Here is a 17,681-nt window from a genome sequence, read left to right as displayed (position 1 = left end):
ATGGATATGGCTGGCATGCTCACGAATAGGTAACCATTATCTATTTATAACAAATTGGCGAAAATCTTTTGTAAGTCTTTTCAAATTTCAAATGTAATTTTGTAGTGCTTATATAGACCACCAACATTACAGCACTGACATTACACTTGTCTAGAGGACATAGTAGATGTCTATGTTATACCGATAGATCGATATGGCTGGCATGCCTACGATTTACACCACAAGATGGCGCCACCAGATTTCAGAAATTTGAACAAAAAAAGCAGCATACGTTACGAAAAAAGGGGTATAATATTATTTTTTCACGATCGGGAGTAGAAATCAACTTTTCGGATGTCAACATTGTGACAGAAGTAGAGCATTTTCTCCCTAGGGAGCAAATATTTGCTCCCTAGGGAGTTTTCATTTTTTTGACAGTTGTGACAAAAATCTAATGGGAGTTTTCATTTTTTTTGACTGTTGTGACAAAAATCTAATTGTGTTGTCAAGGCAACTACTAATTCCATTAAATTCATCGAAAGATGACAACTCATTTGTCATCATTTTTTTATTCTTAAAATTTGAGATTTTTGTGCTGTTTCTACTCCCTACCGTGAAAAAAATAGTATATATACTTCTGGAGAGAATGCTCATTTTTCCCTCGGTGCTTTGTAGCCCTCGGGCTTCGCCCTCTGGCTACAAACTGCACCTTAGGAAAAATCATGCATTTCTCTCCCTCAATATATAATATACTATTAAGGCCATTTGCATCGACGTTCCTTATTTTTAAAGCAACCTTAAAAACAATTGTTGCTACGATTTTAATAATTGTAACCAAGGTTTTATGTTTTTCTTATTTTTAAGCTACGACGGTGCAAACGGTTACCTACTAGTCGAATTTATATAATTTAAACACCTTCACAATTTTTCATAAACAAAAAATTGTTTCCCTATGGTAGAGTTAAGCCGACCTGAGATATGTCATTTGGTGGGAGAAAAAACACAACAAATCACTTAAATTACTCAAAAAACAGCTAAATGGAAACTTTTACTCGTTCACCGGTCACTGCAAAAATCAGCTGATTTTTTAATCTGTTGAACACCCCTATTTTACAAAAGATGGACTCGTCCAACTGTTTTCCGTTTTCGCGCACCCCCACCAAATGACATATCACAGGCCGGCTTAACTCTAACAAAAGGAGAACAATCTGAACAATCCTGATTCCGCATGTAATCGAGAAAAGCGCACGGGAAAAGCGTGCGCGGACAAAGCGTGTTAATTCTTTAATAAATCTGGCAACGGTGTAAGTTCATTTCATACTGCAAATTCAGAGGCGACACTAAAAGGCACCGGTACCTCCGGATTGCCAATGCAACTTTTGGGGAGGGGAATTGAAATTTGAAAAGTCACTAAATCACAATTTGGTAAACCTGAGTTACGCTCTTCGCGCCTTTATCCATGTTTCGAAATTCGTTCTGATTTCTGAATCTGGCTAACTTTTAAACTTTTAAAAATCTGTTCGTTAGAACAAAATACCGTATTTTGTGTGTTGTTTATAATCAAATATTCATCTTAAATATTTTTTAAGTCTTAGGTTTAAGCAGGTATGGATTTATCGCAGGCTTCCACATCTCAAAAACAAACTCCAGAAAATGTCGATGGGAGAAGATGTCCACGGTGTGGCAAACGGTTTGCTACAATTTCATCGATGAATAGGCACGTTAGAATAATCCACCAGGAAGCAGCAGCTATAAAGAAAAAAAAAATCACGTGTTATGTCCAAGTGTAGATTGTAGGGAACTTATGTTCCAGACTTTCAATGATTTAAGCAAGCACATCGAAGAGTTTCACAAGGTATGTTTACAAAAGTTAGTGTTTTCTTTTTCCAGCCAGCAACAATATGAAGAGTGGGTGAAATTGGAGAAGATTGACAGCAATTATGCATTGATCAGGGCAAGACATGAACAAAATTACAAACAAAAGGAGTACAGTTGCAACAGAAGTGATACGAAAGGTATTATTGAACATTAAAAAAATGATTGTAATATAAATTCTCTGCATGATTATGTTATATTATAAAGGATATCAAAAAGCCTACACCAAAAGAACAGAAAAATCAGGAGGTACAATTAAGATGCGTGGTGTTTGCCCTTCAAGATTAATAGTGGGATTGTTAGAAAATGGTAATTAGTAATTTTATGACACTTAGCTGTCAGTTTAATAGTTAGGTTATATTTGTTTATAGGTGAAGTTACAGTGACTTACCAAAAAACACATTTCGGCCATGAAGAAGGAGTACGGGCTCATCATTTAACACGAACAGAAAAAGAAGAGGTTGTGCAGAAGTTGAGATGTGGTGTTACAACTGACAGGATTTTGGCAGATGCAAGGAAACCAGACAAGGAAAAACTTGAGAGAAAACATTTGCTAAACAGAAAGGACGTGGATTATTTATACAGGAAGCACAATATTGGAAAGAAGAGGGATGAGAATGAAATGGTAGCAGTCACACTGAAGGTTGAAGAATGGAATACAAATGGTCAAAATTTTGCTTTTTTTTTTCAAAAAACCAGGTACCTATACTACATGTTTTTTTAATTTTAACTCATTGGCATAGTTTATGATGGGATTGGGCTTTTATTTCTTAATGTACAACTAGTTATAAATTTTTATCGAAAGGGATTTAGTGAGATATGGTGGTTGGAGCTTTCTAGTATGGTGTTGGTTATATTTTCTAGGAGAGAAGCATGACTTATTAAAGGACGACGATTTTGCTATAGGTTCCATGAATTCTACAATGAGAGACAAACTATTAAACTTCAACAATATAATATGTATGGATGGGACACATTGCACAAACAAAAAAGGGATGGATTTGACAATAATGCTGGTGAAGGATGACAGAAATGCAGGATTTCCAGTGGCTTTCTTTTTATCGAACAGATTAGACACCCAAATTCAAGAAATTTTTTTAGGAGCACTCCGGAAAGAAATTGGACAGAACCTGGAACCACTATATTTTATGACAGATGATGATCCAAAATATTATAATGCATGGGTGAAGACAATGGGAAATACACCAAGAAGATTATTATGCACATGGCATGTGGTGAAGAATTGGAATATTCAGGGAAGAGCCAAAATTAAAGATGCTAACATGAAAAAGGAAATGAAAGGAGAAATGAAGAAGATTTTGAATGAATGCAATGAGGAGAGGTTTAAATGCTTATCAAGAGAATATTTTAAAAAACTAGAAGAAGCTAATGAAGTGGATTTCTTGAAGTACTTAAAAAGGCATGTTCTTATAATTTATTACATATTTTATTTTAACTACCTACAGAAGGGTGCAAATACTTAATTTTTTTTTGGTTTTAGATACTACTTTATAGATGAGGAGAGAATTCAGATGTGGGCCCATTGTTATAGAAGAAATGCTGGAATTAATATGAACATGTCAGTGAAGAGTTTGAACAATTTTTTGAAGAGCAATCAGCTAAAGAGGAGGACTAAAATCACAATTGAAAAACTTTTGGACAGTTTGGAGGAGCTAGTTGACATCAAGATGTGGCACCGGATTTTGAGCATTGAGAGGCCAAGTGCAGGGAATTATCAAGATAGGATTGTTATCAAGGCGCATAAAAAGGCAGAAGAAATGAAGAACACTATACAGATAATTAAAGAAGCTTTTGGACAATTTAAGGTAAAGTCATCAAAAGGTGACCAATTTTATGAAGTAATGTACAATGAGATATGTGAAAGTGAGTGCAGGACCCTATTTTGTAGAGTGTGCAAGGTATGTGTGCATCGATACAGATGTGAATGCCCAGAGTATGCAGTGAGAAATACCATGTGCAAACACATACACATGGTATGTATGTATGAGGAGAGAGTGGGTACTAATTATGTTACAGATAGTGTTGTGGAGATGCTAAAGGAACAACCATCACAAATTAAAAATTATCACCAGGAAGAAATTAAAAAATGTGTTGAAGAAAAGATTGCTACTGAAGACCTATCCATTGATAAAGAAACAAAGAGAAACATCGAGGATGAAAATTTAATGCATTTTTTAAAAGGATTGGATCAAGAAGCCCACGAGAGAGTAATGAGAAAAATTAATATAATAATGAAAGAAGAACAAAAGACCAACACTCCTGCATCGACTAAAAGGAAAATGGAGAAACAAGATTATTATCCTGCGAAACGGTAAAGCTGGGCAAATTGTAATTATACAGAGTGTCCCAGAACTGGCTCCCTAGAGAAAAAAAGGGAGCCTTAGGGCGAATATATTAACGTGTATTTTGAAGAAAAAAAGTCCTATCTCAAATGATAACCGAGAAAAGACATTCTGAAGTTGACCAATTAGAGTTGAGCATCATTAAGGTGGAATAATCGCAATTTTGCGTTGCCTAGGTTTCCTTTTATCCGTAAACCTCTATAATTCTGTCCATTAGATTTGGTCCACTACATTTATTAGAATGATTGTTTACGTCAGTTTGACATTTGTTATACAATTTCGCTGCGATATTTAATTCAAGTGTATCATTTAACATGTATTCTTCCTCTGAGAACGTAGATATGATTCTTACTTTTGCTCGATGTGGGAACAATGCACGTGAAGCAGTAAGGTTGTACCGTGAACAATTTCCACAAAGACAAAGTCATCCGGATCATAAAACAATCCTGAAATTAATCGCTCGGGGTCGAGAAACGGGTCAGATGCAGCCAGTTCGAAGAAGAAGTTGGGGGTGCTCCAAGACTGTCGAACACGAGGAAGCCGTATTGAATGTCCTTGAGGAAGACGGCACCCGGAATATTCGAACAGTTTCTCGTGAAATGGGTTTATCCAAGAGTTCGGTGCAGAGAGTTCCAGCTGATAATAGGAGGCATCCGTACCACTATACAGGAGTACAACATCTTCTGCAAGAGGATTATCCAATTAGGCGAGAGTTTTATCTATGGTTAATAAACCAAAACGATGCTCCGCACTTCTTGTCACGGATACTGTTTTCTGATGAGTCGCTATTTTGCCGGTAAGGTTGTTCCAAATATCACAACCTTCATATCTGGGCACAGGAAAATCCAAGAGAATTATTTCCTAGAGGTTTTCAACATAGGTTTTCTGTTAATTTGTGGACTGGGCTATTGGGCGATCGTTTGGCAAGTATAAGCGTGGTGGATCCTTCCATTTATTAAAATTCCGAATCCCCGGCTCTAGATTGGACCGTTTGAATTCCCCGCAAGATTAACGGGGGCAAGATGAACTGAGCATTCATTGGCACGGAGCTACCTGATTTACTTGAAATTATATCTCTTGCTTATCGCATAAATGACTGGTTCCAACATTTTAGCAAAAACGTTCGGGAAATTTTGGATAACCAATATCCACAGCGCTGGATCGGTCGAGGAGGACCGCATCATTGGCCTGCCAGGTCTCCAGATCTGAATCATTTATCGGCGGCCCATAAATTCAGAGGCTGATCTGAGAGTTCGAATTCAGGAGGCTTTGTTTCAGTTGCTGAAGAAATGATAACTAACGCTACTACAAGAAGTTTGTTACGTAGAGCACAATTGTGCATACAAATGAATGGTGGTCATTTCGAACATCTGCTTTAACATTGTTACCTATTTAAATAAACGGATCTTTTTAGAATCGCCATTTTTATTGTTTTATTTCGAATTTTGCAATTGTCAAGTCTTGATATTGATGACAGATAAACGTCAACGAATTTTTATATCGGAAAACGTCAAAATTCCAGTTGCCCAAACATTTTATTGATTTGTGCGATATCAGAGATTTTTTGTTGTTGTTTAGCAACCGATCGGATTTTTAGTAACACCTGAGGACGAGCTTCCGGGATTGGTGAAATTAAAACTTTATAACTGGGTAATTTGAGCTAGCAGAATTTGGAGTCTCTTTTGTTGTCGGCACATGCCTGTTTTCTCTGGGGAGCCAGTTCTGGGACACCTGTATTTTGCTAATGTCACTGTGTTGCAGATAAGAAATGACCAGTTTTTTAAATTATTGTATTGTATTAGGTATATTATGATTTATGTAAATATATTTATATGTATAACTATATCCGAGTGTTTTTATTGTACTACATATTAGCCAAGCACAACACAATTTTTAAAATAAATGAATTTAACAAAATTCAGTTTTTTATTTTATTTTCATAATAGTTTTAACAAGTTTTAATTTTTTTCATATAACTACATATACTGTAATGATTTGAAGACATTACTTTTTCCGACAAATATTTGAACCTGCGCAAACGGTAACAAATGTGATCGTGATCGTCATCGTCATCGAATCGGAGGAGCCCTACGTTGTGTCTTTCTTTCGGCGGAAAAAAAAAGAAAAGGTTCGGAATGCAAACGATGAGGGTTCCAGTTAATTAAAACACACATGTGAGAGACGCCAAACTTTTATTTCATTTAATTATTTGATCCGCAATGACTTTGAATTTTTGAAGCGAGCAACGCAAGATGGCAACAAAACAAAATATAAGGTATACACAAATAAACAGCATTAAACGATGCGACACAAAATACATAATTTACCAAAATCGAAATAGCAAACGGTGAATTTTTAAAGAAATAAAGACAAACAAGAAATTAGACACAATGCCAAATCTCACGTTGCACTCGCATACGCCAAACGAACCGACAAAGTGGATTTTTTGAATTAAGGTGAATGAACGAATTTTTCCCGACAAAACACAAAAATAAACAAATTATAAAACGCGGTTATTGCAAAACGGGACCGATAAAACCCCCGTAAACGGTATCCCAAAGGCGGAATCTTTTCAAACTTCATAACAAATTTTTCTTAAACACGAATTACAATAAAATATTTCATTTCGGTACAGTTGAGATACGGGGACGCGCGATTTCGTCACGAGCCGTTTAAATGGAGATACAACAACTACCGAGTACATGTGTGAACATTACTATAGTGAATCCAGCCATAGATTCAACTTTTTCAAATATCGTGAAAAAAAGAAATTTCCCTAGACATTAACAATGTATATCAATAGGGACATTGGGTTGATGCGCTTTAACGTTGGCAGTGTTCGCGCCTTTTTTATTCCTACACCCTACACGGTTCCGACCTGTCAGGTGCCTGTCAGCTTCCTGTCAGCGTGTGTTTGTAGGACGTCAAAGTGTTATAAAATAAACTATTTAATTAAGAATCTTTCGAAGGAAAAACTTTCTTTAAACAATGAGTGGCCTAAGTGATATAACAAATACGGTTCAGTCAAAGGTAAGATTCTTGGTTTTTCGTTTGATTTTAATGAACTGTTTGATAGGCCAAGAGAAGCTATATTATTGTCGCTGGTAATGTGACAGCACAAAAGATGATTGCCAATGCATACACCTATTTTAAGGAAAGAAATTTGTGTTTGGGATCTGCTCTTGAGGTACTGTTGATGATTTACACCTAACACATCATTTTAAGTCTTGTTTTTGTAGGTAACTGCACTTTGTTTGGGTATTAGTAAGAACTCAGTCTTGCAATACAAAGATGCAGTACAAGAGGAGCCTCAGAAAATTAAAAGGCAATGGTCCAAAAATAGTACGACAGATTTGGGTCCAAATATTAAACAAGAAATTCGTTTTGTTTTATATGACATGGTTCATCAGAGTAAGAGAGAAGAAAGGGTGCTTTATTCAATGAGATTTTTTGTTCTTAATTTATGAGTTTATTTTGCATGTAGATTTCTGGGGTCATTATTTTAGGAAATTAAGTGTGTAGAACTAATAATTTTTAATTGTAGAAAAGCATGTGACGTTGGATACTTTAGGCCAGGAGCTCACTTCAAAATTTATCTACCATTACAAACGTTCAAGTCTTGCAATACTTTTGAATTTTATTGAAGGGGCAGGACTCATCTTCAAAAGCAAAAAGAATTCATTGGATTACCATTCAGAAATGAATGCAGAAACTTTTGAAGAGTGGTTGCAAGATAAATTATTACCTGCTTTGACGGAACCATCAATAATTGTTCTGGACAACGCTAGTTACCATAGTCGCTTGGAGGAAAAGAAACCAACTTGTGCATGGAGAAAAGCTCATTTACAGACCTGGCTTCAAAATAACAATATCCATTTTTCTGAGACAGATAAAAAGGACACCTTATTAAAGTTATGCAGACAAAATTATAAAAGTCCTGTCTACGTAGTGGATCGTGTTATTCATGAGGCTGGTCATAAACCATTACGTTTGCCTCCATATCATTGTATTTTTAACCCGATTGAAATGGCATGGAGTCAAACCAAGCGAACATATGACAGTGAGGTTCTGAAGAACAAAAATCCAATTTTGGCGTGGAGGACAGCTTTAGAAGGGGTCTCTGCAGAACAATGGACACATTACATAGGTCATACCAATAAAATTATAAGACAATATTTTGAAAAAGAGATATATACGTCTGTTGAGGAGCTGGTGATTAATGTTGACATTGAAAGTGACGATAGTGATAGTGATTTGAGTTTTCACCTAGGTAATGACTAGTTATTTAAAAGATTTGGTTTATTTGCAGATGTAGCGTTTTGAAGACGAGATGGGGGGGGGACATTCAACCCCTGGTAAGTGACAGTATTATAGGTACATGACTAAAATAGATGGTCAAATCACTCAAATCATGCGTTTTTTCTATGTTTACGTTTACCCCATTTTGAGTGAATGTGTTAGCTTCTTGTACCAGGTGAGATAAAAATAAAAATGTAGAAGTAAACAAGTTTTGTCGTTATTTTATTTTCCTGGCCCAAAACTAATTCATGTCACATTATAAATTTATTATCATATATAAATTTTTTAGCCTACATCTTACGTTGTTAATTATTATCCTAGGGCACTTTTTCTTTCGAATTCGTTATTAGAATTTACGAAGAATGTCATGCAATGTCATCCACGTCTCCTACATTTATTCTGAGACATCCTAAATAAAATCTTAATTCAACGCGTGTATGAAGACTTCATTTTGTAATTTAGTAACATTGTGGGATATTTTAAATTTGCCGCGGTACTATTTTCTTCGCGTAGTACGGGAGTCGTGAAATGAATACTTGACTGTCAACAATCTATCACTGGATAGACTATACAACCTCTAACGCATGCGACACCCCCACGCCCTATTTCTACATCCGCATGCCGGTCGGAAGGGAGATGACGGGACACACAACTTCCACAGCATGGGGGTGAAAGTTGTATTGCCTAACTCGCAATTCAAATGACATTTGTTTGTCGGCCATTAGAACGCAAAAGTGGGGGTAATGACGAAGGAAATGTGGCTAGTGCGCACGCGTCATTTATTGCGCCAAATCTGGCGTTTCTCCTATTGGCTGTTTAATTTCATTTGTTTCAGTGAGCGGGTGGTTTGGTTAGGTTGTGGTTATGTCCTGAATTGCCATAAACAAAAGCAGTTAAAATATTCGTTTTTTCACGAGTAAGTATCATAAATATGTTGTAATTAATAGGTGAATGTGTAATTTATTTTAGTGAATAGTAGAAGTACATTTTGAATAGCCTGTTTATATAATAATAGATTGTATCAAATGCATTGATTTGGAGGGAAAGTTTTCTACAACAAATAATAATTATTTATTATTCTTACATGCAATACCGAACTAATTTGTTTTATCACTTTATAGGTATTGTATGGTATCAACAGGAGGCAAAGGACATAACAGGACAGGATAGAAGGATATTTATGTAAGTACTCGTATCTCTGTCGAAGCATTCCTTTTGTTAGTTTGAAATTAATTTACGTAGAAACCTATATACCTACATTACATAATACTATTTCTCTACTTTGTAAACACAAATAATACAGCATGTCGAATCTAATCAAAGCTTCTTTTCAACACCGTTACCGAAATTGCAAATATCCATCATGTAAAAATGTTTGTTTTTCAAAATTAATTTCAACACAATATCGTAATCTTAAATTTCATAGATTTCCAAGAGATCCTGAAACTCTTCAAAAATGGAAAAATGCATGCAATATAACTGATGAAGTTAATTGTATAAATTTTTATGTTTGTGAAAATCACTTTAATAAATCAGATTATACTAATCATTTACAAGAGCGCCTTAAATATCAAACGGTTCCCAAACCCGCGAACACCTCACAATTTATTTTGCCCGTTGATGAAGCTTTGTTAAGACCCTCATGTTCATATACAGACAACAGTACATTTTCACATCATGCACCATCAAGTAACACTACAGACGTTAACATCACCATTAGTACTTTATCAAGTGACACCACAGACATTAACAGTACACAACAGGGTTCATCCAACACAGGTGACGGTTTGCTTCTAATTTCTTCAGATCATGATTATTGTAAAATAGATTCACAGAGTGTTTCCAAGTCGTCTACAACAATTGATCATTCTGATAAATATCAGTATCTAAATTAAAATATTTTCTTTTCTGACAATAAATAAACTTAAAATTATGTATATTTTATATTTCGTCACTATTTTTTATATCAATATTTTTTATATTTCCTTACTAATATATTTTCTTTTTCATGGGCCTTGCCATATTTGTGAGCTGCTGACACTGAGATGCTGGGAACTTCTTTGATGCCTCTACCAAGCAACTTGTGATTTAATTGAACGGACTGATTTTGCTACTCTTGTTTAGATTTTATTTTTGTTTATGGAATTTTACTTTTATTTTTGTTGCATGCTCAAATTTATTTTATTTATGTTATGTACAGAATTTTCTTAACATCGAACTGTTTCTTTGTTGTTCATAGAATTATATTTTTATTTTTGTTGCTTGTTCAACTTTATTTTATTTATGTTATGTACAGAATTTTCTTAACATTGAACTGTTTCTTTGTTGTTCATAGAATTATATTTTTATTTTTGTTGCTTGTTCAAATTTATTATATTTATGTTGTTATGTAGGTATAGAATTCGCTTTTTAGTTTTATCGTAACATCGAACTGTTTTTTTGTTGTTATATTTTTATTTTTGTTACATGCAGAATCATGTTTATATTTTTGTTTGTTCTGTTCTGTTAATATTTATTTTTTGTCGCAATACACATGTATACCTGCCATAATTCGTTTTCATTATACATATATAGTTACAATATATTTAGATTAATATAAACGATTGTCTTATTTTTAATCCATCATAATCAATGTTCGTTTATTTCGTTGGATTGCTGTTTTTGTGTTTTTTTTGATTCGTTTATTTCTAATAGCATTTATTAAATAATTAGAATCTATAAAAACACAAAAAAATGCAGTCCAAACGAAATAAACGAACGTAACATTGAAAATCAATAATTTTAAATATCTAGAACAATTCAAATTACCCGCCAGCATGGCTCGCCAAGTATAATTTGAATTTCCCGCGTCCCAGAACGCAATATGGCCGATTTAAATGTCATTGGAATTGCTGTCAATTTGTACAGAGCCTGCGCTTCTTTAAGGTTTGTGTTCTGTGTTCCACAGTAGATTTACTCATTCAGTAGGGACACGGAGCTGTTTCGGTTATCGCCAAATTCGAATACGCATGTCTTCGCAGCGGCGGTCCTTTACAAGATGCTCGTAGCGTGGCGCTGCTGTTTTTGGCGCCTTCACGCCCTGATTTCTACATTACAACGGGTGTTTTTTAAAATTTGGCGTCGAAGTTGGCGTTGAAGAGTCGATTGTGAATGGGCTATACGGATCACGGATCAGCTGTTTAAATCTTACGCCTTTACATGAGTGGTGCGGACTCAACCGCCTCTCCAACAACAACTTCGACGCCAAATTAAAAAAAAAAAACACCTTTAGAGATCAGTACTGGAACCATGTATCTTGATAGAAAGAAAATTTCTTTCCGTTTCTTAAGTTCCTTTTTATTTGCCGCAAACCAACCATGTAGAACCGACGGTGAAAACGGACGCATAGAAATAGAAAAATCTCCGTAGCGCACTTTTGCATCTTTCCAATTGTCCATCTTTGTCGTTCAAATCAATGCATATGGCGTTTTCTCTCAGAACTCAAGTCTGGCTGAGTGCAATGAATTAAATTGCCGCGAACGATGGTGTTGCCATCTATGGCATTTTCTAGCAAGGACCGCCAATACCGCCATGTTATTAAAAAATCTGGCTGACGAAACTTCAAAGGTGCCGACCCTAGCTGTCCCTACTGAATGAGTAAATCTACTGTGCAACTTCCATGTGTGGACGTGAATCTCACGCGTAGGTTCGGAGGGGACGAGGCACACAACTTCCATGTGTGTACGTGAATCTCACGCGTATGTTCGGAGGGGAAGAGGCACACAACTACTATGTGTGTACGTGAATCTCACGCGTAGGTTCGGAGGGGACGAGGACAAAAGGAAAGGAAATTACGCTGAGCGAACGAAACTACAACGTGCAGTGATCTATATAGTCCCAATCACCAATCAATGCCTATCGAAGTGCGGAACATTTATTACAGCCCGTGACGAAACGAACGCTGATGTCGCTCTAAACTACTTTCCCAATTCCATGACACAAACTTTTCTTCCGATACGAACAAATTATGATTTTAACAAATTTGTGAATTTAGCATGTCAGAATTTAATATTTACAATGCTGTTCTACCTGCAAAACATACCTGTAACAACAAAACACAGTCCTGGCTCGAACAAAGATTAGTGTAACGCGTGAGACAAAGGGAAACAGTGGCGCCAAAATGGGACAGCGTCAATATCACTGATTTGCACCAAATCTCACGGGAAAACACTCCGTCTGTTAATTCGCGAATGAAAAGCGTTTAATTCAACAGCGGATGGCAGTGGGAATTAGCAAAAAAACACGAGATTTTTAAACAAAACACTCTGCACGCACCAAACACGTCTTGCCTCCGGCGAGGGTGGAAAAAAGAGCGCTTTCTCCTCCCACCATTCCTTAAGTCACTTCTTGACCATGGCCTACTGGATTCCATTTTTGGTAAACAAACCAAGGCCTACTTGGTAGCCGTGAAGTGGAATTTTGAATCTGGGCAATACAATACATAAAAAGGTTTCAAATTTATTATTTGAATCACTGATATAATTAGTCTAATTTGAATATTTGAATCAGTCGTCTCGTTTAGTGAGTTTTAATTTTTTCCCTAAAAAAATAAGTTGGCAATGCGGAGGTATCGGTGCTTTTCTTTTTAGTGTCGTCTCAAATTCAGAGGAAAGTGGGAGAAGAAATCGTGCACGTATTCCCCGTGCGCAGTAGCGGTGCGTACTAGTAGGACCTTAAACTGCAACATTACCGTAAAATGTAATTTATAATATCATTTATATCATATTTAAATTTGAAACGTGAACATAAATCAATTAAAATCATTAACTAAATTGAGGTTAAATCGGTTGCGCTTAAATTATTATATTATACTTACTATTTGTAACTGTTCGGCTCAATCTCTTCCAAAATTATAAATCCGTACGTCGTCCACAACCGAAAAAGTCCTCAAAAAATCTGATATATAAAAATATAACGCTATTTTCGTTTTTCGCACGTGATGGTGGATATAAGCATGGAAGATTGGAAGCAAACAAAACTAACCTACCTCAATACATAACCTCACTAATAGCGCGTATTTTACTTCCGTATTAAATATACTGAAAAGAAGGAAACTAATATCAAACACGTGTATCCTAGAATAAATTACACATATGTGGTGGGATTATATGTAGTTGGTAAATGAAGTAAACTTTTCAGATGGTGCGATACACAAAAAAATGTGCCGTATTTGGATGTGAAGATGAGAAATCTCACAGGCATCGTTTTCCCAATCCTCGAATGCATTTGGAATTATTGATGAAATAGATTGAAGCTTGTGGAAATCCCAGTCTGCTAGGGGTCAGTCCTACCAAGCTCTACAACAACTATCGAGTTTGTCATAGACATTTTCGACAAGATGTGACCACGAATATGTACTTACGGAAAGGTGTTACTGTTCCGACTCTTAACATACCAAGGCCTGTTACAACGGAGGCATCTGTGGCAAGTTTGGTTGAAGAGCAAGCAGGCCCTTCTACAAGTTCAATGGAAGCAACTGTGACAAGTTCCATTGAAGAGCAATCTGGCCCCGCTACAAGTTCAAGTTCCACTGCATTTGAACCTTTAACCCCAAACATACAGAATGTGTCGCCATCACTTGGTATGTAATGTTTGTCATATCGCGCGTTCAAATGAAATCCTGGGCTGAGCAAGCATTGGAAAGATGAAACCGTTTAGAACAGTGTAAAGTTTGAATTTTCCGTGGTTTATGTTTAATCAGGATATAATTGAACATGTTTGTTTTCAGCAAAGGGTGCCCTTAGCCATTTGCTGCGAGAATAGGAATCGTTAACATATTGTTATGTTACGTTAAATGGAAAACATTGCAAAGAAAGAAACAGTTTGGCTCTAAATTTTAGGTTAGCTGTTAACATGCTCCAATTAATCTACGTTTTAAAAAAGCACAACAATTGACGGTTTCCAACGCCTTCCCAGCCCAGGATTTCATTTGAACGCACGATACATACAGGTGTCCGCGAAATGGCGCACTACTGGCACACTACGATGTAGAAAAGAGATTACCGTAAACGTGAGAACAATGTTAAAAAAAATGTATTGGACTTATTTAGTGATTTGGCGGTCTTTGAAAGTGGCACTTAACAGCCCAATTATTTCGAAATAAATGTATTAAATTGTCATGACACCTACCTCTAATCGTACATATGTATTATCACAAAGTACTAAAATATGCCAGCTAATAAATTTCGGACATCAATTTCATGTCATTGTCATTAGTTGTAAAACCCTCTTTACATATTAATAACCCTATTTATAAAAATTATCTTAAACCCACTACGGCGACACTGCAAGGTAATGAGGTACGAATATGTTTTTGTTTACATTGTGTTACTGTTAATAATAATAATAAAAATAATCTATTCTTTTGTCAGAAACATTTTTTTCATGAACATTTAATCATCCTGGGTAAGGTACTAAAGTTGACGCAAGTTGCAAAAAACCACTTTGCATTTGCAACAGCACTTTTATGGCATTAGTCATTTGAAATTACTTTAAAACTTTACTTATATGGAAAATATTCAACCCAAACTATGATTTTCTGGTCCCTTTGTGCCTTTATTTGGTTCAAAAATATGAAAAAAATGCTATTGCAAACGACAAGTGGTTTTTTGCAACTTGAGTCAACTTTAGTAAGTAGTGAGTGCGCCATTTCGCGGACATCTTGTATCACGTGAAAGACAATAAAAGTTAATGTTTTTATTATTGGTATGTTCATTAAAATACAGAATTACTAATTGTTTTCCTCCTATGCAGGTGCATCTGATCTGTTGCTCCAAGATGTTGGTGTCACCCGACAGACAGAATTAACACCAAAAGCACATAGGCTATACAAAAAAGCAGTCATTTTGAGGCGTTCAGTTAAACAATTAAAAAAGCGAAGACTGTTCGTGAAGAAAAAAATCTGAGCTAGACACAGGTCTTATGTTAGATAAGCAATTATCTAGCTTGCAACCCGCTGTTGCAAATTTTGTGAGAAGTCAAATTCGGCTTGCTTCGCGAAGTCTACAGGGTCGTCGCTTCTCCCTGGATGATAAAATCATAGGACTTATTTTACATAAGCAAAGTGGTAAAGCGTACCGCACAATGTCAAAACTATTTTCTTTGCCATCAAGGAAAACCTTAATGACGCTCTTGCAAAGAATTCCAATCGATGCAGGCATCAATGAAGCTCTCTTTGACAACTTAAAAGCCAATGTAAGGCAATTAAGACAACGGGAGCGAAATTGCATTTTGCTGTTTGATGAGGTAAGCCTTGAGCCTCATTTCGATGTGAATAGGAAGACATAAGGCTTTGATGGATTTGTTCACACTGGCCTGCAACAAAGCAACATCATTGCTGACCACGCCTTGGTATTCATGATCAGGGGTCTCTCTGGGAAGTGGAAGCAACCCTTAATGTTTACGTTCTGCAGGGGAACAACGCCTACTGCCAACTTAATGGCACATATAAGAAACGTTATTCACCATTGTGAAGAAGCTGGCCTGAGAATTGTAGCGAGTGTCAGCGACCAGGGGGCAACAAATGTTTCTGTTGTGAACCAGCTTGTGCAAGGGTCAGGTACAGGAAGGCATGATGCACGTCACTTAAAAAAGTATGATGTACGAAATCAAAGTGTTATACACATTTACGACTCTCCTCACTTGCTGAAAGGAATCCGCAATAACCTCATGAAAAGGGACGTGTATTGGGAACGGGAAGGAGACCTAATCTCTGCCAGGTGGGATGACATTATTTATGCATATGAAGCAGATAATACATCTGGAGAACTACGATCCATGCCAAAGATGACTGACGGCCATGTGTACGTAGCGAAAATGAAGAAAATGAAGGTTTCTTGTGCCGCACAGGTATTCAACCATTCAGTGGCGTCCTTTATGGCCGTGTTATCGAGAATTCCATCTGAAGGTAAGTTTTAAATTCAGTTGTAGTGATGTTAAGCTAAAACTGTACTGTTGTAGGAATGGATCCACAAAATTTGAAAGATACCGCGACAATTTTGAAGTTCTTTGATCGACTCTTCGACAGTGTCAACGCCTCCACTTTGTTCAATAAATCAAGGAAAGAATATAAATGGGCTGCGTCTGTACATTCAGGTCACATTCCATTTTGGAGAGAAGCACGTGGAGCTTTGCAAAACATGTTTTTTAAAAATTTGCAATCGGGGCAACGTGAAGTTCCACCCTCTCTAAAAAATTGAAGTGTGACCTTACGTGGGTCGGAGGAAATAGTTACTTCTCTGAAGGATCTTGATTTTAACTTTCTATTAACTAGAAACATAAATCAAGATCCTTTGGAGATTTTTTTCTGCCAATAGGAGGGGTCTGCAGACATACTCTCATCGGTGAAAATGTTTGTCACGCAGGGCGTCGCCGAAGAAGCGGAGGTAGAACCACTGATTAATTTTAATGAATTTGTTATACCTTCCTATGATTATTCATATTTAACTAAAATTAGTTTAGGCTACGTTAGCGGTTTTATCGTAAAAAAATTAAAACTTCCATGTGAAACATGCAAGTCAAATGTGGTGTGCACAGACGCAATTGCCGTGTGGCATAATTTAAGTCTTGAAAAAGAATACGTTGACAAAGTGCCTAAGAAATTAAAATATTGCACTCCAAAATTTCTTAGGTTACTTTGTCAATATTATAATATTACTAGCTGACCCGGCGAACTTCGTACCGCCTCAGAATCAATAAATGTTGTGTTAACTTATTAGGTGAATTAAATTAAGTTTTTTTATTAATATAAAATGAATTGAAATTTAATTATTTAATGCATACACAAATTTAATAGTTGGTTGCAAAAAAAAAACGGGAAACGAAAATTTTTCTAATGTAAATTTGGTTTTGTCCATTTGTCAATTAATTGTCTACTTGACAATACCTATCAAATAATTTCTTAAAATGTCTGAATTTTGACTCTAATTCTAACCTATCTCTCGTAAGAAGGTTTCACACTATAAAAAAATTGTAAAAATGTGTTAATTTTATTCTGCCAGATCCCGTTTTTTTTTTCAACCAACTGTACCTTAATTTAATGCTAAGGACTACGCCCTCCGACGGAGATTATTCATTCGTATTCACGTCACGTGATGTGCAATTTCTGCACGGATGTTGGCCTTCAGG

At 36.1% G+C, this 17,681-nt stretch overlaps 1 protein-coding gene and 2 long non-coding RNA genes across 8 annotated transcripts; all 3 read left to right on the top strand.

Moving 5' to 3' along the window:
* Window positions 1–1,228: 1,228 nt before the first annotated feature.
* LOC138129667 (uncharacterized) lies at window positions 1,229–17,316 on the top strand. 6 transcript variants are annotated; one of them, XR_011159322.1, is made up of 9 exons: window positions 1,292–1,994; window positions 2,062–2,163; window positions 2,226–2,553; window positions 2,719–3,274; window positions 3,356–3,680; window positions 13,695–14,136; window positions 15,309–16,147; window positions 16,207–16,461; window positions 16,515–17,316. XR_011159322.1 is itself a non-coding variant. In XM_069045940.1 (6 exons), exons 3-6 carry the CDS (start codon window positions 2,517–2,519, stop codon window positions 13,800–13,802), a joined length of 1,026 nt encoding a protein of 341 aa, XP_068902041.1. In that variant the 5' UTR covers window positions 1,292–1,994; window positions 2,062–2,163; window positions 2,226–2,516; the 3' UTR covers window positions 13,803–15,257. The 6 variants fall into 6 exon arrangements, 2 of the variants coding, with proteins under 2 accessions (XP_068902040.1, XP_068902041.1); XR_011159321.1 differs by having other exon boundaries at window positions 15,309–16,461; XR_011159320.1 differs by lacking the exons at window positions 13,695–14,136; window positions 15,309–16,147; window positions 16,207–16,461; window positions 16,515–17,316 and adding an exon at window positions 5,199–5,639 and having other exon boundaries at window positions 1,229–1,994; window positions 2,761–3,274; window positions 3,356–5,140.
* On the top strand, window positions 6,941–8,038 carry LOC138129676 (uncharacterized). The gene is made up of 2 exons (XR_011159336.1): window positions 6,941–7,404; window positions 7,457–8,038. It is a non-coding gene; the product is annotated as an uncharacterized lncRNA (long non-coding RNA).
* Window positions 9,166–11,061, top strand: LOC138129674 (uncharacterized). Its single transcript, XR_011159334.1, has 2 exons — window positions 9,166–9,432; window positions 9,638–11,061. It is a non-coding gene; the product is annotated as an uncharacterized lncRNA (long non-coding RNA).
* Window positions 17,317–17,681: the final 365 nt, after the last annotated feature.

The sequence above is a fragment of the Tenebrio molitor genome, chromosome 4 (genome assembly GCF_963966145.1).
Source record: "Tenebrio molitor chromosome 4, icTenMoli1.1, whole genome shotgun sequence".
In the NCBI taxonomy this organism is placed as follows: Eukaryota; Metazoa; Arthropoda; class Insecta; order Coleoptera; family Tenebrionidae; genus Tenebrio; species Tenebrio molitor.
This window is presented reverse-complemented; position numbering and strand designations above follow the sequence as displayed.

Excerpts from the sequence above, each read along its gene's own strand:
- LOC138129667 (XM_069045939.1), top strand. The coding sequence starts at position 2,517 with ATGGTCAAAATTTTGCTTTTTTTTTTCAAAAAACCAG. Across the intron at positions 2,554-2,718 it reads TTTTTTTTTCAAAAAACCAG|GAGAGAAGCATGACTTATTA; the intron begins GTACCTATACTA and ends TATATTTTCTAG. Across the intron at positions 3,275-3,355 it reads TTCTTGAAGTACTTAAAAAG|ATACTACTTTATAGATGAGG; the intron begins GCATGTTCTTAT and ends TTTTGGTTTTAG.